The sequence below is a fragment of the Oncorhynchus kisutch genome, linkage group LG9, assembly GCF_002021735.2.
Source record: "Oncorhynchus kisutch isolate 150728-3 linkage group LG9, Okis_V2, whole genome shotgun sequence".
NCBI classification, from domain to species: Eukaryota; Metazoa; Chordata; class Actinopteri; order Salmoniformes; family Salmonidae; genus Oncorhynchus; species Oncorhynchus kisutch.
In genome coordinates this window covers 16,057,625-16,080,307 of record NC_034182.2, presented here as the reverse complement: position 1 = coordinate 16,080,307, position 22,683 = coordinate 16,057,625, and the positions used below count along the sequence as shown (strand labels likewise).

Sequence of the window (22,683 nt, the reverse complement as noted above, 5' to 3'; positions counted from 1 at the left end):
AAATTGTTGGTTTGAGCCCTGAATGCTAATTGGCTGACAGCGGTGTTATATCAGACCGTAAACCACGGGTTTGACAAAACATTTATTTTTACTGCTCTAATTACGTTGGTAACCAGTTTATAATAGCAATAATGCACCTCAGGGGTTTGTAGTATATGGCTAATATACCACGGAAAAGCACGTTGCGTCGTGCCCAAGAACATCCATAAGCCGTAGGATATTGGCCATATTCCACATACTTAAGTCTTATTGCTTAAGTATACCACGGGTATGACAAAACATGTATTTTCACTGCTCTAATTACGTTGGTAACCAGTTTATAATAGCAATAAGGCCCAAGAGGGTGTAGTATATGGCCAATACATCACAGCTAGGGCTGTTCTTATGCAAGACGCAACGCAGAGTCGTATATATTGAAGCATGATATTCAGATTTGATATTATAGTACAACGTGTTTACATCCATGAATATATACAAACAGTTTGGTCATATATAGCATTTATTTACACTTTTCTATTTACAGATCTTTGTTTCAAAATTCATTTGCTCTGTACACATACATTTAAAAAAATAATAATCACAATCCCTCTCCACTGTATGAGATTCACACTTTCAGATGTCTTAGTCAGAAGTCAGAAGGGAAAGAGGACCAGTCTTAGTTTGGTCAGAAACATTTTAACATCTCTGAAAAGAAACAGAACAAAAGAAAGAGTGAAATTCAACCCTTAAAAAAAGCTTTAGTAGGGAGACCAAACATGTTAAGGTCATGCCCCATGAGATGCTGACCGCAATGTCCAGTATGTGTGTCCGAGGGCTCCAGCCAGCAGACGGACACCTGGTCACCACAGTAACCATGGTAACCAAGGGCTTGTGACTTTTACAGAAGGTGTGTCTGTCTGTAAGGTTTGTTGGGAGCATCAAACCAAGTTGAAACACATAAGGATACCAGAGAAGGCAGCTGCTAGACTTACCGATGTGATTCTGTGTACTCACTGGTTGCGTCCCAAATGGCACCCTATTCCCTATATAGTGCACTACTTTCGACCAGAGCCCATAAAGTAGTGCACTATATAGGAAATAGGGGGCCATTTTGGATGCAGTCACTGTCATGGCTTAGCAAACACAGAGAGTGAACGCATCAACTGAATAAACGTCCTTGTTTCATTCGCAGAGCTTAAATTAAGGTAAAATAAATATCTATGATGATCTGCTCTCTCTACATTAGGCACAACTTAACAGGCTCATGTAAACAGTATGTAAAAAAGGGAGGAGAGAGACGCGGATTGCAAATAATATATTTCGTACAAAAAAAGGGAAGAAAATGTACTTTTATCAAGTGCAGTTTTTTAAATTTCTAATCAATGTGAGATAGGAAATTGGGCCTGGAACTGACATGGAGCGCAAAAACGTTACCGACATGATCAAAAGAAGCTGAGGAAGTTCAAATACTGAGAGTATTAAGCTGCCCCATCTATACATACACTCCCAACCCCACATATCAACAACACACATCATCGAGGGGCTCATGCAACAATTATTGATATTCAGTGTTACCTGACAGGATGTTTTTTGATGATACAAGTTGTACATATTATTTCAACATCTAATTTACATCATATATCAATCCTCTACACAAAGGGGTATACAACTCTTACCCCACGTGGTGCAGAGCCTGCTGGCTTTCTGTTCTACCTGATCATTAATTGCACCCACCTGTTGTCCCAAGTCTAAATCGGTCCCTGATTAGAGGGGAACAATGAAAAACAGGAGTGGAACTGAGTTGAATTTGAGCAGTCAAATGAAGGCAAACGGAGAGAGTTAATGTATTACACCCTAACGCCCTCAGTCAGTAAGTGTTTATGAATAGACTGAATAACCAACAAAGCTACTGGACTGGGTACAATGACCCATGTCAGCAATTTAGTTTATCTTTTCCAAAAATCTAACTATAGGCCCTAGTTCTGGGCTATGAGCAGTTAGTTAGTTAGTCTAGGAGTTTTGCCTGACCACGTAGCCTGACCAGAAAAGAAAGAAAAAAAACTTGTGGTCCTATTTCTGTGTTTTGGGGAGTCATTTTTACCCCTTTACACTCGTTGAAATCGGACTATATGGATAGGGCTAAATTGAAATGTTTCTTACAGAAGAAATATGAAAAGCATATGCATGACCATGGTAGCAATTGAAAGGGAACAGTTAGGAGTTTATGGGAAAATGATTACACATGATTTTATGTGCGTTCTACATTTACTGTACTTTCACTGCGTTTGTTGGTAACAAAATCTGAAAATACTCTGCATATATTCAGTAACATGATAAGAACATTCCTGGAAAATGTGGGGTAGGTGCAACATAAGACAAAACGATTACAAGGGTTTGAGAGCGAGGACTAACTGGTGTCTCCTTGTGGCCACATACCTCTCCAGTGTCCACAGCTCCTAGGTCATTTCAAAGCACTATGTCTTCAACTATAAGGTGCCTTTATGAGCTCTCCTAGCTGTGCCGTTGAGGAACTAGCGCAAATACATTTGTAGTTGTTTTGAACACAACCCTGCATTCGCATCATCACACAATCACTGTTGTTGTTTACGCAGTCCAAAAACGGTCCATTATAAATCGCAATCTGGGTCAGGTGGCCTCATTTGAAAGCTTGTTCTACTGCCAAAATGACTAGCTAAGTTATAAAATGTGATATTACTTGCTTTCACAATGCAATTCAGGGAAACAGATGATAATCTTGGTGCGCAAAGAAAGAAGTCTTGAGTGCATTCAAGTGCGTCTGCCGTGGCAAATTCTCATTCTGTTCAGAACAACGCAGTGTATGACACCATGCCATCTTGTAACTGTATATCAAACATAGTGATCATAAACGTTGACACTATATATGACAATGAGTTTTATGGGTGTTTGTCTTGCTTGCATGACAAAACGGTATTTATTATAATCCTCTATGCCTCACCTTTCAAAAAAATGTACAGCAATTTTCAGTTTTACCTGGTAAATTGACTGAAAACACATTCTCATTCACAACAAGGTCACGCGAGGTGCTCAAGTTCAGAACGGCTGTCAGTCAAAAACCCATACAGCGATGTGAAGCACAGAGCAAGAGCTCCGACATGTATAGCACGTTACTGTACAGCCACTGCATTCCAATTTAGTTGTTTACTAGTACCCAAATCTGCCATTATCAACCCGTATATGGTTACGAGTGTAAAGGGCTACGGCCTGGAGTTGGGTTTTTTTCAGACCATGTGACCTAACTGGGAAATCTCCTGGCCTAAAAGGTGACTGCTCCCCACTGCATGGTGCTGTGCCAACGTGTCTAACTGATAGACTGATCGAGTTAGGTAGTGAGTCCTAGGTTCAGAGACGATCGTAAGTCAGGCAGAGTCACGCGACACTCGTCACTCCCTCAGCCAACCGACAAATATCTGACATAATACAATAGAGTTCAGAGAGTGTTGTTAGACCTTATATTATTAGACCAGCCCTGCGGACCATGTCAGAGTCAGAATGAAACCATCCATAATAATACATACTTTCTGATCTCCCTATTAGCTAATTATTGCCTTTTATGTGAGTGTGTTTCTGTTTTTAACAAAAAAAAACACTTGTCTCTGGGGGATTGACCGCTTGTCTTAAACTGAAAGCATGGAGCGTGGAGATGAGAGAAGAGCTCGATGCCAGCTAGGGATGACTAGAATGATGACGTGTGTGTCCTCAGTTCCCTTAGGAATTAAACATGACAGATATCAACCTAGTACAGAAGGTCTCGCTCTCTATCCCCCCCCCCCCCACACACTGGGTTAGTTCAGGACTACAATTAATTCACTAGGTCTCGGGACATGTTGAGGCTGCTGTGGCCAGTCAGGGACAAACAGTATAGTACAGGACAGGACAGTCTAGAACAGTCATCCATGGGTCTGCAGCAAGATCTCCATTATCATACTGACTGGAGATCTTTCTTTTTTGGTTGGGGTCTACTTCAATGGGACAGGCATTGATGTTGTTGCAGTGTTGCACAAATGTAATTTCATTGTTAAGAACAAAGAGGAGTTAAGAAGAACAGTCGGTTGGAAAGGTACACACATACCAAGGAGCACTGGTTGGATGCTTCCCAAATGGCACCCTATTCCCTACATAATGCACTACTTGGGGCTCTGGTCAAAAGTAATGCACTTTGTAGAGAATAGGGTGCCATTTGGGACCTAAATGTGGTTTTTGTTTTAATCTATTATTAGCAATGGTCGTGGACTGCCGAGGGACAAGAAAGTCGTGGAGGGGGTCCATCCGTCCTCCAGGGGGCCTCTGTCAGGGGTTCAGTAGCTAACTGTCAGGGGCCACATGGGCCAGACTCATCTCTTGTAGTGGTTGGGGGCGTCAGCGAAGGCAAACTTCAGCCTGTAGGCCTCGGCCAGGAGCACGCTGACCTCCTCGTTGCCCCAGTGCATGGTGGGTAGGTTCTGCAGCAGGATCATCAGACCCTGTGGGGCAGAGAGAGAGAGAGAGAGAGAGAGAGAGAGAGAGAGAGAGAGGGGAACAGAGAGAGAGAGAGAGAGAGAGAGAGAGAGAGAGGGGGGAGTGCAGTGAGACAGAGAATAAGTGATATGGCCACAGAGAGAGAGAGAGAGAGCACGAGACAGAAAGACAACGAGGACCAAGTGAGAGAGAAGGGCACACCACTCTGTGAACATTACAGTGTGTGAATGTGAAGGTGTCGCCAGGGGCAACAGTAGCGAAACAATCAGCTCAGAGGAGCAAGAGGAACACACTTACACTTTTAATCAGCGAGTAATTCTATTTAACAATCTGCTGTGTGTCATTTCATTCTGAACAGAACCAATATGTTTTTCATTCAGTTCCACTGTTCTGACCAGCATAATACAATTCTAAACCGGTTTGAACCAGAATAAAAAAGTACTGGTTCATATAGTTCCTTTCTTAACTTGTGAAATCAACAGTTTTTACATTTAGCTCATTAAATTACTCAAAAATGTGTGCAGATAAAGCAGGTTTCTATGAACCAGGCAAGCTAGCTGTTTTCATACTCGATAGACAAGTGTAGGGAGTGAGATGTGACTGAAATGCAACGGGGTTGGGGGAGCGCAAGAGATAGGGCTGGACATGGAGGCTTGGCTTAAAGCGCTGGGCATCATGATAAGACATGCATTACAATGTGTTTAGTATTTTAGTAGGCCTATCATTACTTCACTGAATCAAATAAGTATATCCTAACAAGGACGAACGTCGGAAAGTTGGCTCAACGCTGAGGCTAGCTCAACTCCTTGGACCAGAGCTAGCTAACAACCTTGTGTGCGCAGCGGTACCAGAATTCAAATCACATCTTACCTTATTGTTGTAAATAAATCCAATGTGTAACGGGATAATTATAGTATCTTTAAATAGCCTAGAAAACTAGATGGCAAGCAGACACCGGAAAGAGAAGCTTCTGAGTGACAGAGTGAGTTTTTTTTGCATTGATGGCGTTTTTTTGTGAGACTGAAAAAAAAATGCTTGAAATTTAAAATAATGTTAGCAACCGGTTCCCATGATTTGGATATGAAGCGCAAAAACGCTAATATAAGTACCACCGACTTGCATTGGATTTGTGCCATTAACGCTAAAAAGTTAGCATTTGAAACAATGGCCAGGTAAACAAAACCAAAGCATGGGTTGCTGTCACACCTGCTCCATAGACTGATTACAGTTAGAAAACAACATGTATTTGTAATTTAGGTGAACTATCCCTTTAACAATGGAGGGGTATTCTTAAAAAATCACCCAATAGCAGAACAGTGTCATCTATTCGTCAGAACCTGGTATTATCAGGATATTTTCCTTGCCCAACAAAACGATACCAACAACCGATATTACATTTTTTAGTACAGTTAAATAGTTAACACACAAACATGGACGCAGCGACCTAAGGCACTGCATCTCAGTGCAAGATGCGTCACTACAGTCCCTGGTAGGAAATTATTTTATTTAATGCAATTAATGCATTACAATGTGTTTAGTATTTTAGTAGGCCTATCAGGACCCTTCTGCAAATAACAAATGTGTTTCTGTTCCAGGGTTTTATTTCTGTATCAGAAAGGGGTCAGATGGTAGGCGTGGTAGGGGCGATCCCGCAGGTGAAGAAGCTGGGCTGGCGTGATTACACGTGGTCTGCGATTGTGAGGCAGGTTGAACGTACTGCCAAATTCTCTAAAACGACATTGGAGGCAGCTTACAGTAAAGAAAAGAAAATAACATTTCTGGGATCTTTTATTTCAGCTCATGAAACATGGGACCAACACTTAAAACCTGTTTGGGATAGGAGGCAGCATTTTCACATTTGGATGAAAAGCATGCCCAGAGTAATCTGCCTGCTACTCAGTCCCAGTTGCTAATATATGCATAATGTTAGTAGATTTGGATAGAAAACATTCTGAAGTTTCTAAAACTGTTTTAATGATGTCTGGGAGTATAACATAACTCATATGGCAGGCGAAAACCGGAGAAAAATCCAACCAGGAAGTGGGAAATCTGAGGTTTGTAGTTTTTCAAAGCTTGGCCTATCGAAAACACAGTGTCTATGGGGTCAAATTGCACTTCCTAAGGCTTCCAATAGATGTCAACTGTCTTTAGAAAGGAGGGGCTCATAAGGGCTCTTTGAGTCAGTGGTCTGGCAGAGTGCCACAAACTCGTGACACTTGTTCACGTGAGAGGTAGTTCTTGTTCCATTGCTTTTCTACAGACAAAGGAATTCTCCGGTTGGAACATTATTGAAGATTTATGTTAAAAACATCATATAGATTGAATCTATACATCGTTTAACATGTTTCTACGGATTGTAACTGAACTTTTGGACTTTTTCTGGACCTAGTGCTCACACCTCATGAAGGTGGATTACTGGGCTGAACGCGCTAACAACAAGGAGGAATTTGGACATAAATTATGAACTTTATCGAACAAATCAAACACTTATTGTGGAACTCGGATTCCTGGGAGTGCATTCTGATGAAGATCATCAAAGGTAAGTGAATATTTATAATGCTATTTCTGACTAATGTTGACTGGCAGATATTTCTTTGGCTGATTTGGTCTCTGAGCGCCGTACTCAGATTATTGCATGGTGAAAAGTTTTTTTTAAATCTGACACAGCGGGTGCATTAAGGAGAAGTCTATCTTTAATTATGTGAATAACACTTGTATCTTTATCAATGTTTATTATGAGTATTTCTGGAAACTGATGTGGCTCTCTGCAAAATCACGGGATGTTTTGGAAGCAAAACATTACTGAGCGTTGCGCCAATGTAAACTCCGATTTTTGGAAATAAATATTTTTATTTATTTTTAAGTCACCTTTATTTAACCAGGCTAGTTGAGAACAAGTTCTCATTTGCAACTGCGACCTGGCCAAGATAAAGCATATGTAACAGTATAACTTTAAACCGTCCCTCGCCCATACCCGGGCGCGAACCAGGGACCCTCTGCACACATCAACAACAGTCACCCATGAAGCATCATTACCCATCGCTCCACAAAAGCCGCAGCCCTTGCAGAACAAGGGGAACCATTACTTCAAGGTGCGGGTGCAGGCAATGAATGGTTGAAAAGCATGCATTTGGTTATACTAGCGTTTAAGAGCAGTTGGAGGCCACGGAAGGAGTGTTGTATGGCATTGAAGCTTGTTTGGAGGTTAGATAGCACAGTGTCCAAGGAAGGGCCAGAAGTATACAGAATGGTGTCGTCTGTGTAGAGGTGGATCAGGGAATCGCCCGCAGCAAGAGCAACATCATTGATATATACAGAGAAAAGAGTCGGCCCGAGAATTGAACCCTGTGGTACCCCCATAGAGACTGCCAGAGGACCGGACATCATGCCCTCCGATTTGACACACTGAACTATGTCTGCAAAGTAGTTGGTGAACCAGGCAAGGCAGTCATTAGAAAAACCGAGGCTACTGATTATGCCGATAACAATATATGCACTTTATCGAACAAAACATACATGTATTGTGTAACATGTAGTCCTATGAGTGTCATCTGATGAAGATCATCAAAGGTTAGTGATTCATTTGATCTATATTTCTGCTTTTTGTGACTACTATCTTTGGAGGAAAAATGGCTGTGTGTGTTTTTGTGACTTGGCTATGACCTAACATAATCATATGTTGTGCTTTTGCTGTAAAGCCTTTTAGAAATCGGACATGATGGGTAGATTAACAAGAAGTGTATCTTTCATTTGGTGTATTGCACTTGTTAATGTGTGAAAGTTACATATTTCAAAAACATATTTTTGAATTTCGGCACGCTTTCAGTGGAATGCTAGCGGAGCCCCTAGCCATTATAAGTTTTTAACATGTTTGCGTTCATATTTTTGTTCAGTGGGGCAAAAAAGTATTTAGTCAGCCACTAATTGTGTAAGTTCGACCACTTAAAAAGATGAGAGAGGCCTGTAATTTTCATCATAGGTACACTTCAACTATGACAGACAGAATGAGAAAAAATCTAGAAAATCACATTGTAGGCCTTTTTTTAATGAATTTATTTGCAAATTATGGTGGAAAATAAGTATAACAAAAGTTTCTCAATACTTTGTTATATACCCTCTGTTGCTGGTATTTTGGCCCATTACTCCATGCAGATCTCCTCTAGGGCAGTGATGTTTTGGGGCTGTTGCTGGGCAACACGGACTTTCAACTCCCTCCAAAGATTTTCTATGGGGTTGAGATCTGGAGACTGGCTAGGCCACTCCAGGACCTTGAAATGCTTCTTACGAAGCCCCTCCTTCGTTGCCCGGGCGGTGTGTTTATGATCATTGTCATTTGTCCTCCAAACACGACGAGTTATTACCAAAACGTTATATTTTGGTTTCATCTGACCATATGACATTCTCCCAATCTTCTTCTGGATCATCCAAATGCTCTCTAGCAAACTTCAGACGGGCCTGGACATGTACTGGCTTAAGCAGGGGGACACGTCTGGCACTGCAGGATTTGAGTCCCTGGCGGCGTAGTGTGTTACTGATGGTAGGCTTTGTTACTTTGGTCCCAGCTCTCTGCAGGTCATTCACTAGGTCCCCCCGTGTGGTTCTGGGATTTTTGCTCACCGTTCTTGTAATCATTTTGACCCCACGGGGTGAGATCTTGCGTGGAGCCCCAGATCGAGGGAGATTATCAGTGGTCTTGTATGTCTTCCATTTCCTAATAATTGCTCCCACAGTTGATTTCTTCAAACCAAGCTGCTTACCTATTGCAGATTCAGTCTTCCCAGCCTGGTGCAGGTCTACAATTTTGTTTCTGGTGTCCTTTGACAGCTCTTTGGTCTTGGCCATAGCGGAGTTTGGAGTGTGACTGTTTGAGGTTGTGGACAGGTGTATTTTATACTGATAACAAGTTCAAACAGGTGTCATTAATACAGGTAACGAGTGGAGGACAGAGGAGCCTCTTAAAGAAGAAGTTACAGGTCTGGCAGTAAGCTCAGTGACTTTCAACATGGCACCTTTCCAACGAGTCAGTATGTCAAATTTCTGCTAAAGCTGCCCCGGTCAACTGTAAGTGCTGTTATTGTGAAGTGGAAACATCTAGGAGCACCAAAGGCTTAGCCACGACGTGCTCACAGAATGGGACCGCCAAGTGCTGAAGCGCAAATTGTGTAAAAATCGTCTGTCCTCAGTTGCAACACTTCCAAACTGCCTCTGGCAGCAACATCAGCTCAAGAACTGTTAGTCAGCAGTTTAATAAAATGGTTTCCATGGCCGAGTAGCCGCACACAAGCCTAAGACCACCATCTGCAATGCCAAGCATTGGCTAGAGTGGTGTAAAGATCTCCAGCATTGGACTCTGTAAAGTTTGGTCTGGGACTGTTTTTCATGGTTCGGGCTAGGCCACTTTGTTCCAGTGAAGTGAAATCTTTACGCTACAGCATATAATGACATTCTAGACAATTCTGTGCTTCCAACTTTGGGGAAGGCCCTTTCCTGTTTCAGCATGACAATGCCCCCATGCACAAAGCAAGGTCCATACAGAAATGGTGTGTCGAGATTGGAGTGGAAGAACTTGACTGGCCTGCACAAAGCCCTGACCTCAACCCCATCGAACACCTTAGGGATGAATTGGAATGCCGACAGCGAGCCAGGCCTAATGCCCAACCTCACTGAGTATATGGACCAGAGAATATTCTATAGGACAACTCATTGGTATTCAGTGTCCTACCTAATGTGTAGAATAAGCCAGTAGTCAAAACCACCTCCCTGGTGACTGGCTGGTGAGAGTCCTTCATTAATGACTTAAACATTCTAATGACCAGCTGTTGGCTATCATTTATATTCCGCTAATGAGCTTAATAGACCTTAATTACACACATCTCACAAGCTGCTGCAGAAATCACTTTACTAACACAGGAGGGGCACTTCAGAATGAAGGGGGTACAATGTCTGTGTGTCTAAATCTTTTAAGTCACATTCAAAACAGCATCAAAAGAGGCCCCCCAGAAGACTCAAAAACATCTGAACAATTAACAGCCTCTCTAAAGAAGCAAGGCCAGTGGCAGAAATGTATAACGTTTAGAAAATGACGGGTCCGTTTGTTAAAGCATCCTCTTCAGGAAGTACAAGGCCTTTCAAGCCGACCACTTACGCAAAGTACAGTTCTATGGAATCAAGGACCTGCACAAAAGGTAAACCAAAGACCCATTGATTCAATTGTACCACGACGAAAATGCTCTCCTCACACTGAATAGGACATTCCTGGATGGTGCTCAGATTGTATTAAGTTAAATGAAAAGCCTGGTATGTCTCAAAAGGACTCTGCTGTCTTTTCTCCCCACAGAGCTAACGAGAGATCGAATTGGATAGATGGATAGAGGGTGGACTGTGTGTGTGTGTGCTTAGCGTATGTCTGTGTGTGTGTGTGTGTGTGTGTGTGTGTGTGTGTGTGTGTGTGTGTGTGTGTGTGTGTGTGTGTGTGTGACAGTCCATTATGATCCCCAGGAGCACTAACACATTACACAAGATTTTATCTTTGGTTTAACCGAGATTAAGGCGCAAGCAGACACACAGTCACAGACGCAAAGCCAAGTCACAGACCCAGAGTAAACGTCACAGGCCCAGTAGAGGTAAAAGTTCACAACCCCGTCTCTCCAAGTTGTCCTTGTGTCCTGGTCTCTCTTCCCCAAACCACCTCCGAAGATAGCTCCTCAGCCAAATCTATCTCCGCTGCTCTCACTGCTTTCTGATTGGCTCTTATGTAAGGCAATAATGAAATTTATTTATTTAGCCTCTCTGAAATCACTGAAATGAAGAGGCGGCTATGGTTATTGAGTCCTGTCCGTATCGCAGGTGGCACATAGCGAAGCAGGAGCCAGAAAGAAGCAGTTTAATTATTTAGCTGCGCTTTTGGCTCACTGTGGTGGGTCCGGACCGAGCCAGACACGTAGCCACGCACACTGATAAACTGCAGGGCCAAAGACAGGTCTGGCAGCAAGGCAGACCGCCGCACCACAGGCCGCTGGCGTGGGGAGTGATAACTGCTTTTAGGACATTTGTGAGTACGGATGAAAAAACAACAATCGACTGAGCCCCTCGTCAGCATCAGAGCCGTGTGGCACCCTGGTGTGGTGTTTATTGATCACCGATGGAGAATGCAGGGGCAGTCACTATCATACTGCAAAGAAGTCTCAACACTTATACTGTATATCACTGATGGAGAATGCAGGGGCAGTCACTATCATACTGCAAAGAAGTCTCAACACTTATACTGTATATCACTGATGGAGAATGCAGGGGCAGTCACTATCATACTGCAAAGAAGTCTCAACACTTATACTGTATATCACTGATGGAGAATGCAGGGGCAGTCACTATCATACTGCAAAGAAGTCTCAACACTTATACTGTATATCACTGATGGAGAATGCAGGGGCAGGCACTATCATACTGCAAAGAAGTCTCAACACTTATACTGTATATCACTGATGGAGAATGCAGGGGCAGGCACTATCATACTGCAAAGAAGTCTCAACACTTATACTGTACAGTTGATGTCGGAAGTTTACATACACTTAGGTTGGAGTCATTAAAACTCGTTTTTCAACCACTACACACATTTCTTGTTAACAAACTATAGTTTTGGCAAGTCGGTTAGGACATCTACTTTGTGCATGACACAAGTAATTTTTCCAACAACTGTACAGCCAATTCCAGTGGATCAGAAGTTTACATACACTAAGTTGACTGTGCCTTTAAACAGCTTGGAAAATTCCAGAAAATTATGTCATGGCTTTAGAAGCTTCTGATAGGCTAATTGACATCATTTGAGTCAATTGGAGGTGTACCGGTGAATGTATTTCAAGGCCTACCTTCAAACTCAGTGCCTCTTCGCTTGACATTATGGGTAAATCAAAAGAAATCAGCCAAGATATCAGAAAAAAAAATGGTAGACCTCCACAAGTCTGGTTCATCCTTGGGAGGAATTTCCAAACGCCTGAAGGTACCACATTCATCTGCATAAACAATAGTACGCAAGTATAAACACCATGGGACCACGCAGCTGTCATACCGCTCAGGAAGGATACGCGTTCTGTCTCCTAGAGATTAACGACTTTGTGAAGATGCTGGAGGAAACAGCAGTATCTATATCACCTCCTATTGGGCCAGTAAGCAGACCCTGGGTCTCGACCCTGCCCTGTGCAATTGGGTCCTGGACTTTCTGAAAGGCCGCCCCCAGGTGGTGAGGGTAGAAAACAACATCTTCACCCCGCTGATCCTCAACACTGAGGCCCCACAAGGGTGCATTCTCAGCCCTCTCCTGTACTCCCTGTTCACCCATGACTGCGTGGCTATGCACGCCTCCAACTCAATCATCAAGTTTACAGATGAAACTACAGTGGTAGGCTTGATTACCAACAACGACGAGATGGCCTACAGGGAGGAGGTGAGGGCCCTCAGAGTGTGGTGTCAGGAAAATAACCTCACACTCAACGTCAACAAAACAAAGGAGATGATCATGGACTTTAGGAAACAGCAGAGGGAGCACCCCCCTTATCCACATCAATGGGACAGTAGTGGAGAAGGAGGAAAGTTAAAGTTGCTCGGCGTACATATCACGGACAAACTGAATTGGTCCACCCACACAGACAGTGTGGTGAAGAAGGCGCAACAGCACCTCTTCAACCTCAGGAGGCTGAAGAAATTCTGCTTGTCACCAAAAGCACTCACAAACTTCTACAGATGCACAATCGAGAGCATCCTGTCAGGCTGTATCACCGCCATGTACGGCAACTGCTCCGCCTACAACCGTAAGGCTCTCCAGAGGGTAGTGAGGTCTGCACAACGCATCACCGGGGGCAAACTACCTGCCCTCCAGGACATCTACAGCACCCAATGTCACAGGAAAGCCAAAAAGATCATCAAGGACAACAATCACCCAAGCCACTGCCTGTTCACCCCGCTATCATCCAGAAGGCAAGGTCAGTAGAGGTGAATCAAAGCTGGGACCAAGAGACTGAAAAACAAGGCCATCAGACTGTTAAACAGCCATCACTAACATTGAGTGGCTGCTGTCAACATATTGACTCAAATCTCTAGCCACTTTAATAATTAAAAATTGGATGTAATAAATGTATCACTAGTCACTTTAAACTATGCCACTTTATATAATGTTTACATACCCTACATTACTCATATCATATGTATATTCTGTACTCTATACCATCTACTGCATCTTGCCTATGCTGTTAGGCTATCGCTCATCCATATATTTATATGTGCATATTCTTATTCATTACTTTACACTTGTGTGTATAAAGGAAGTTGTTGTGGAATTGTTAGATTTCTTGTTAGATACTACTGCACGGTCGGAACTAGAAACACAAGCATTTCACTACACTCTCATTAACATCTGCTAACCATGTGTATGTGACCAACACAATTTGATTTGATTTATATCCACAGTAAAACGAGTCCTATATCAACATAACCTGAAAGGCCGATCAGCAAGGAAGAAGCCACTGCTCCAAAACCACCATTAAAAAGCCAGACTACTGTTTGCAACTGCACATGGGGACAAAGATCATACTTTCTGGAGAAATTTCCTCTGGTCTGATGAAACAAAAATAGAACTGTTTGGCCATAATGACCATCGTTAGGTTTGGAGGAGAAAGGGGGAGGCATGCAAACCGAAGAACACCATCCCAACCGTGAAGCACGGGGGTGGCCGCATCATGTTGTTGGGGTGCTTTGCTGCATGTCAAGAATTGTGAAATACTGAGTTTAAATGTATTTGGCAAAGGTGTACGTAAACCTCCGTCTTCAACTGTATATCATTTTAAGTGTATACTCTCCCCGGGTGGTATAGAAAAGCCAGTGCTACGATACTTCAATCTCTGTATCATATTGTCGAGCACCGTGCGATATGGTTGTGATGGCAGCAACATATGAGGCAGTCACACTCCCAACCTGTTCTATCACAACTACCAGGTGAGACCTATCTTAATCATGCAGAAGTTTACACCTCCTCATCTCAGAGTAGAGGTCTTAATAGACTCACAGCCATAACTCACAACAGCCAGGCATCCGATGCCTGACAAGCATCCGATGAGCTCCACACATCAATCTCTACTCCCAAAATACATTTGGGGAATTTGTTTATATACAAAAACCTTCATTCAATCAAGGGCAATTTTTTATTTTTTATAATAAATTAAATTTAACCCCCCCCCAAAAAAGGAGCATCATTTCCATTTCTTTTGGGAGTAGAGATTGATGTGTGGAGCGTGTCGGATGCTTGTCGTTTAGCTGCTGGCTGCTGTGAGTTATGGCTGTGAGTCTATTAAGACCTCTACACTGAAAGATGAGAAGGTGTAAACTTCTGCCTGATTAATACAATGCCCCCACCATTCATCAAAAAACATGTAATTTTGTCCAAACTTTGGCTGTGAGTGGAAACTCATTTAAACTGCGTGTAGCTTGTTGAATCACCGTGCGCATGCATGCACGCCGGCACACACTCATTCACTCACTCAGAGGGAGGGAGAGACGGGGAGAAAAGGAGTTAGAGAGGAAGGGAGAGAGCGAGAGAGCTAGAGGCAGGGCCTCCCCTGTAAATTGGCTTTAAAACACTCTGTTAATGGAGTCTCTCGCATCGGCAGTATGATTCCACTCAACACAGGCATTTACTGAAAGGAATGGAAAAAAACAAGATAATACTGTGGATGTAATTGTATAAACTCTCTCCCTGCATCGTTCTCTCTCTCCCTCCCCCTGCGTGTCTCTCTCTCCCTTTCTTTCTCTCCTTGCTTCTCTCTCGTTCTCTCTCTCTCCTGCTAACGTGTGTGGCCCATTGTGTATATTATCCATAAAACCCAGGACCTCCTGATAAATAGAGCTGTTGGTAAAGTTGCACGCAATCAATCACCCGTCTGTGGTGGTTAGTGTGTGTGTTCGTGTGTTAGTGCCTGTGTGTCCGTGCGTTGGTCCAGTGTGTCCGTGCGTTGGTGCCTGTGTGTCCGTGCGTTGGTGCCTGTGTGTCCGCGCGTTGGTGCCTGTGTGTCCGCGCGTTGGTGCCTGTGTGTCCGCGCGTTGGTGCCTGTGTGTCGGTGCCTGTGTGTCCGTGAGTTGGTGCCTGTGTGTCCGTGCGTTGGTGCCTGTGTGTCCATGAGCGTTGGTGCCTGTGTGTCCGTGCGTTGGTGCCTGTGTGTGCATGTGTTATATACCTTTAACTAGGCAAGTCAGTTAAGAACATTCTTATTTTCAATGACGGCCTAGGAACGGTGGGTTAACTGCCTTGTTCAGGGGCAGAACGACAGATTTTCACCTTGTCCGCTCGGGGGATTCAATCTTGCAACCTTACAGTTAACTAGTCCAACGCCTGCAGAAGCAGGTGCGTAAACATTCATTCAAACAGCACTTTTGGGCGTTTTGCCAGCAGCTCTTCATTGTGCGTCAAGCATTGCGATGTTTATGACTTCAAGCCTATCAACTCCCGAGATGAGACTGGTGTAACCGAAGTGAAATGCTAGCTAGTTAGCGCGCGCTAATAGCGTTTCTAACGTCACTCGTTCTGTACCTTCTAGTAGTTGTTCTCCTTGTTCTGCTTCAATGGTGGCTTTTGTCATTGTGTTTCTGGTTCGAGCGAGGAGAGGGACGGAAGCTATACTGTTACACTGGCAATACTAAAGTGCCTATAGTCCTATAATTCCTATAATAACTACAATCTAAAACTTCTTACCTGGGAATATTGAAGACTCATGTTAAAAGGAACCACCAGCTTTCATATGTTCTCATGTTCTGAGCAAGGAACTGAAACGCTAGCTTTCTTACATGGCACATATTGCACTTTTACTTTCTTCTCCAACACTTTGTTTTTGCATTATTTAAACCAAATTGAACATGTTTCGTTATTTATTTGAGGCTAAATTGATTTTATTGATGTATTATATTAAGTTAAAATAAGTGTTCATTCAGTATTGTTGTAATTGTCATTATGACAATGTTTTTTATTGTCTGATTAATCGGTATCGGCTTTTTTGGTCCTCAAATAATCGGTACCGGCGTTGAAAAATCATAATCGGTCGACCTCTAGTCAATACATGTTAGAATCCCCTTTGGCAGGGATTACAGTTGTGTCTTTCTGGGTAAGTCTCTTTGCACCCCGGGATTGTACAATACTTGCATATTATTATTATGTTTTATTTCTTCAAGCTTTGTCAAGTTGGTTGTGGATCATTGCTAGACAGCTATTTTCAAGTCTTGCCATAGATTGTCAGGCCCATTTAAATCAAAACTGTAACTAGGCCACTCTGGACCATTCAATGTTGTCTTGGAAAACAACTCCAGTGTAGATTTGGCCTTGTGCTTTAGGATATTGTCTTGCTAAATGGTACATTTTTCTCCCAGTGTCTGTTGGAAAGCAGAACCTTGCCTGTGCTTAGCTCTATTACATTTTTCTTAAATCAGCAACAACAAAAAATCCATAGTCGTTGCTGATGACAAGCATACACATAACATGAAGAAGCCACCACCATGCTTGAAAATATGAAGTGGTACTCAGCGATGTGTTCATCTGGATTTGCACCAAACATAACACTTTGTATTCAGGACAAAATCATAAATCCTGAACTTATTTAGGCTTGCCATAACAAAGGGGTTGAATACTTATTAACTCAAGACAAAGAGCTTTACATTTTTTATGAATTTGTAAAAATCCATAAAAACACAATTCCACTTTGACATTATGGGGTATTTTGTGTAGACCAGTGACACAAAATCTCTATTTAATCATTTTTAAATTCATGCTGTAACACAACAAAATGTGTAAAAAGTCAAGGGATGTGAATACTTTCTGAAGTCACTGTGTACACTCAAAAGTATAGGCCTACAGACATTGAAGTAGCACCGATATTGCTATAGTATAGAGTTATACATTCAGTACACATAAAGTCTAACTATTTTCTCTCTCTCTCTGCTAAGAGTGTCTATGTTTGTGTGGGTGTGCCCACGTCTGTTTCCCACAGTGACATTGTGATCTTTGATTTACACCAAACAAATAGCTTTATGTGCACATGCCAGTCAGGCCGGAATTAACTATCCAAATGAAGTTCCAAGCATTTATTCAATACCAGATAGTAATGAAATCATAGAGAAATGGCATGGCGGCTGTATCGAAGCCATTGCTATTCATGCTACATGAAACATTTCCTCAATTAAATTTGATGAATTCTAGGAAAGAAACATAACAGGCTCCCCACTCTTCTGTCCACTTGACCTTTTGTCACTAGCTGACTGGTCCAAATGGAAAGGCACCATTGAGTATAATTTGATATGATAGCCTTGACATCAACTTTGTGAATGCTCGTAATTCTTAGCAAAACATGACTGTGCACTTTATCCCTTGATACAGCTACAGGCCAGAGTGTTGGACGGATCAAGAGTTCTAGCATAGCGCTACTGTGAGCCAGTTAGAGCCAAACTCTTAGTCAATGTTTTTGGAGTATCTAGGGGTATGGTGGTAATGTAGAATGGCAGTGAGTGCTTCAGCCTTCTGAAAACAGCACCTCGGGCACTCTGCAATTCTTCCAGAGCCCTGAACAACACATTGTGTGTGTGTGTGTGTGTGTGTGTGAGTGAGTGAGAGAGAGGTAGAGGCAGAGTTTGTGCATGTGTTAGAGAGAGAGAGAGAGAGTCAGTGAGAGAGATCGTGAGAGACAGACAGAGAGGAAGAGAGAGAGTTGGTGTGTGTGTGTGTGTGTGTGTGTGTGTGTGTGTGTGTGTGTGTGTGTGTGTGTGTGTGTGTGTGTGTGTGTGTGTGTGTGTGTGTGTGTGTGTGTGTGTGTGTGTGTGTGTGAGAGAGAGAGAGACAGACAGAGACAGAAAGAGAGAGAGAGTTGGTATGTGTGAGAGGGTGAGAGAGCGAGAGAGAGTCAGCGAGAGAGATCGTGAGAGAGAGAGAGAGAGAGAGAGAGAGTTGGTGTGTGTGAGAGAGAGAGAGAGCGAGAGAGAGAGTCAGTGAGAGAGAGACAGAAGAGAGAGAGAGTTGGTATGTGTGTGAGAGAGAGAGTTGGTGTCAAGTAAGTTATTGAGGCAGACAGAGCGGGATACCAGTTACAGTCGCAACGGTTCCCAGCCACCTGACGTGGATCAGTAGAGAACATTTTCAGAGAACGTTCTGCCTGCTAGTTTCCACTTAGTCATTTACCTGCTTAACCAATCGAACCCTTTTTCTTCTCATTTAATTACTTACAAAATGTTGTTGTTTTTCTGTCTCTATTGTTTCATTACACTGCCTATTAGGGGTCTAGGAGGGCATCAGAAACTTCCCTGAAGTAAGTGTGATGCCTCCATGCACCTCACTTCAGTGTGCCGGTGAACCGACTCTCCCCAAGTAGAGCCCCACCAGCCATATAATTTGGGATGCTTTTAAGGCATACATTTGGGAATGATAATTTCATATTCTGAAAAAGTTAAATCTGAGATAGTGATTTATTTATCTTTCATTTTAATTTCTATCTTAGAAAAAGCCCATAGAAAATCTTTACAAGGTAAAGAAGAACATATATTTTCTTAACCTTTTTGGGATAGGGGGCAGCATTTTCACTTTTGGATGAATAGCGTGCCCAGAGTGAACTGCCTCCTACTCTGTCCCAGATGCTAATATATGCATATTATTATTGGTATTAGTATTGGATAGAAAACACTGAAGTTTCTAAAAACTGTTTGAATGATGTCTGTGAGTATAACATAATTCATATGGCAGGCAAAAACCTGAGAAAAAGTCCCAACCAGGAAGTGGGAAATCTGAGGTTGGTAGTTTTTCAACTCAGCCCCCATTGAAGATACAGGGTGATATTAGTTATGTTTCACTTCCCAAGGCTTCCACTAGATGTCAACAGTATTTAGAACATGTTTTGAGGATTCTACTCTAAAGGAGGGGCTCATACGGGCTCTTTGAGTGAGTGGTCTGGCATAGTGTCACAGCCTCAGTCTGGAGCGCTCACGTGAAAGGTAGCTACGTTCCACTTCATTTGTACAGACAAAGGAATTGTCCGGTTGGAACATTAATGAAGTTTTATGTTAAAAACATCCTAAAGATTGATTCCACACTTAGTTTGGCATGTTTCTACGGGCTGTAACGGAACTTTTTGAACTTTTTGTCCGATGTTCGGCGAGACCTGAACGCGCTTTTGGATTTGTTTACCAAACGCCCTAACAAAAGAAGATATTTGGACATAACTGATAGACATTATCAAACAAATCAAACATTTATGGTGGAACTGGGATTCCTGGGAGTGCATTCTGATTAAGATCATCGAAGGTAAGTGAATATTTAAAATGCTATTTCTGAGTAATGTTGACTACCCAATATGGCAGGTATCTTTTTGGCTGCTTTGTTGTCTAAAGGCTGTACTCAGATTATTGCATGGTTTGCTTTCTCTGTAAAGTTTCTTTGAAATTTGACACAGTGGTTGCATTAAGGAGAAGTTTATCTAAAGTTTCATGTATAACAGTCATATCTTTATCAATGTTTATTATGAGTATTTCTGTAAATTGATGTGGATCTCTGCAATATCACCGCATGTTTTAGAACTACTGAACGTAACGCGCCAATGTAAACTCTGATTTTTTTTACAGAAATATGAACTTTATCAAACAAAACATACATGTATTGTGTAACATGAAGTCTTATGAGTGTCATCTCATGAAGATCATCAAGGGTTAGTGATTCATTTTCTCTCTATTTCTGCGTTTTGTGACTCCTCTCTTTGGCTGGAAAAAATGGCTGTGTTTTTCTGTGACTTGGTGGTGACCTAACAATCGTTTGTGGTGCTTTCACTGTAAATCCTTTTTGAAATCAGACACTGTGGCTGGATTAAAGAGAATTTTATCTTTAAAATGGTGTAAAATACTTGAATGCTTGAGGAATTTTAATAATTTAATTATGAGATTTATGAGAAGCCCAGTCCTAGACAGGTTAAGCAGGAAAATTATATTTTACATTTGAAGAGAGCCAACAACTACAGGTTAAACTCAAATAAAGAGTACTACAGTGGTTCTTCCGTTAAAAGTTATGAGCTTATGCCGCGACTGTTAGTGGTAGATGGTGGCATTCTGTCATTGCACCACACTATCACAAGGGGGAGTAGGAACGCTGCTCTATCGGTAGTCTAAAAGTAAATTAATGGAGGCGTTTTCAGTCTGAGAGTCTCTCTTCTCTCTTCTCTGGCACAAGAGTCCTGCATCAGGCAACAACAACAAAAAACTGTCGGTGGTCCTGGAGTTAACAGAACTTGAGTAAATGCAATGGGGGAATTACACTTGACATGTTGCCTGAAGATTTTCGAAAATTAGGCACAGTGGGCTTTTGTTTTCTCTTCCTCTAAAAATTGAAATAATTCTAAAAAACTAATTGGCTTTATTTACAAATGAGTAAGAATGGCTCACCCCATGTTCAAGAATGGCGTTTTTTACTTTATTCAGATTACAACCGCTCACTTTCGGTTATTTGAAAACAAAATCTCCAAAATATAGTTATTTTTTAAACAATCAAATAAACCTGGTAAACACAGCCCTCACAAAACCAACTAATACACACCAAACTAGTTAAAGATACACAAAACATTGCAGAAAGCCTATACAACTAAACTATTGGAACCAACACCTAAAAATAACTGATAAGGGCACATAATGGAGTGAGTGTTAGAACACAACAAACTAAATGACAGTGTAACAAAAATGTATGCTTAATCCAGTATAAACTAATGTACAGAATTGTTTATACAAGAGACTCTGCCGTTTACAGCACAACGGCAGAGTCATCTCTAAAACTTACAGTGCTAGAAAGTCCAAAAGTTATGGGCGGAGTTAGAGTTGGCTGTTTTACTATATCAATGAATTACAATATCAATTTTAAAGACATGGCATATGAGGGTGCGGTGAGATACCCAATGGGTTGGACTCATTGTACTTTTGTCAATCATCAATCATTTTTAAAAACTTTTGCTAAAAAACTGGAAATCCAGACAGTGGATAAATCAAATGCATTATTATCTAAATACTAAAAAAACATGGGCTACAGAGAGAGGCAGAATTGTGCAGTTCGAAGCTAGATGGCATGAAGTATTGCAAACACTGGTGATGTCCAGGGGATGAGAAATGAGAAAGTGTTATTGTGAGACAGGCAGGATGGGTGAAGTTACAGTGGGAACATGTGGGTCTGAGTAAGTGTGAGGTCATTAATATTTGTGTATGTAAATGTTGAGTTGTCTACTGTTTTTGTATTGTCCAAAAAGTTGACAAATATTATTTAAACAATTAAAAATAAACCAAGTGTTATAAACCTGATGGCAGAAGAAAATGTAAATGGCAACTGCAGTCTAATATTAAGGGAATGAATGATACAGTGTGAGTGAGGCATGTATTATATAATGTGATATTGTAAGTGTGAGTTAACATGCAGGTTATTACATGGCCATACATCCTCTCTTTTTAATTAAAGCCTGCACTCATGTATGATGTCGATAATAAGAGTGCATTACTTCCAAGTTTTCTGCTACACACGTTTGATTGGCTGCTGGAGCTGCAAGGGCCATCTCGTGCGTGTGAGTATGTGTGTATGTGCCATTGCTCGACGACTGTAAGTGTGTATCAGGGTAAGTGCTCCAGGGCTGTGGTGTAGAACTGTGAACAGATACAGATTACAGAACCCTGGAACAGCCATACAACAACCCCTGCACGACAGCGTCTCAACTCCAAGCCCTCACCATTAGAGGCTAAACTCAATTTAAATCAAGTCAAACAGTGGAAGATTGATTAGACCCGTTTCTATTTTCTTTCTCTCTCACCCCATCTATCCACATTTAAACGTGTTACACTGGTTTCAGACTGGTCACAAAGATCACAGGTGTCTTTCACAAGAGAGTAAGAGACAGACACACAGAGATAGAGAGGGTGACAGAGGCCTACGACTCTGTTCTGTACAGGGCTAGGCTGGGAGGGAAGGTGTGTGGGAGGTGTCAGGTGAGCCAGCCCCTGGTGTATGGCAGGACAAAGACATCTGTATCGGACAAGTAATGGACAGCTAAGACAGCAGCTACCGCTAGATTGCTTGTAGACTGCTGACTTTAGACTGGCTAATGATGCTCTGAGGAATCTGTATGAGCATAGGAATGGCTGTTTAAGTAGCTCCTGTATATAAGCCGTATAAGC

The 22,683-nt window shown here is 42.1% G+C and overlaps 1 protein-coding gene across 1 annotated transcript in view; it reads right to left on the bottom strand.

The window, feature by feature from the left end:
• Window positions 1-481: 481 nt before the first annotated feature.
• The window catches only part of tbc1d22a (TBC1 domain family, member 22a), a 185,243-nt gene continuing 163,041 nt past the window's right edge, over window positions 482-22,683 (bottom strand). Inside the window, exon 14 of the mRNA XM_031832031.1 lies at window positions 482-4,481. Coding sequence (XP_031687891.1) covers window positions 4,353-4,481 — 129 coding nt within the window. The 3' untranslated portion in view covers window positions 482-4,352. The remainder of the gene's footprint in view (window positions 4,482-22,683) is intronic.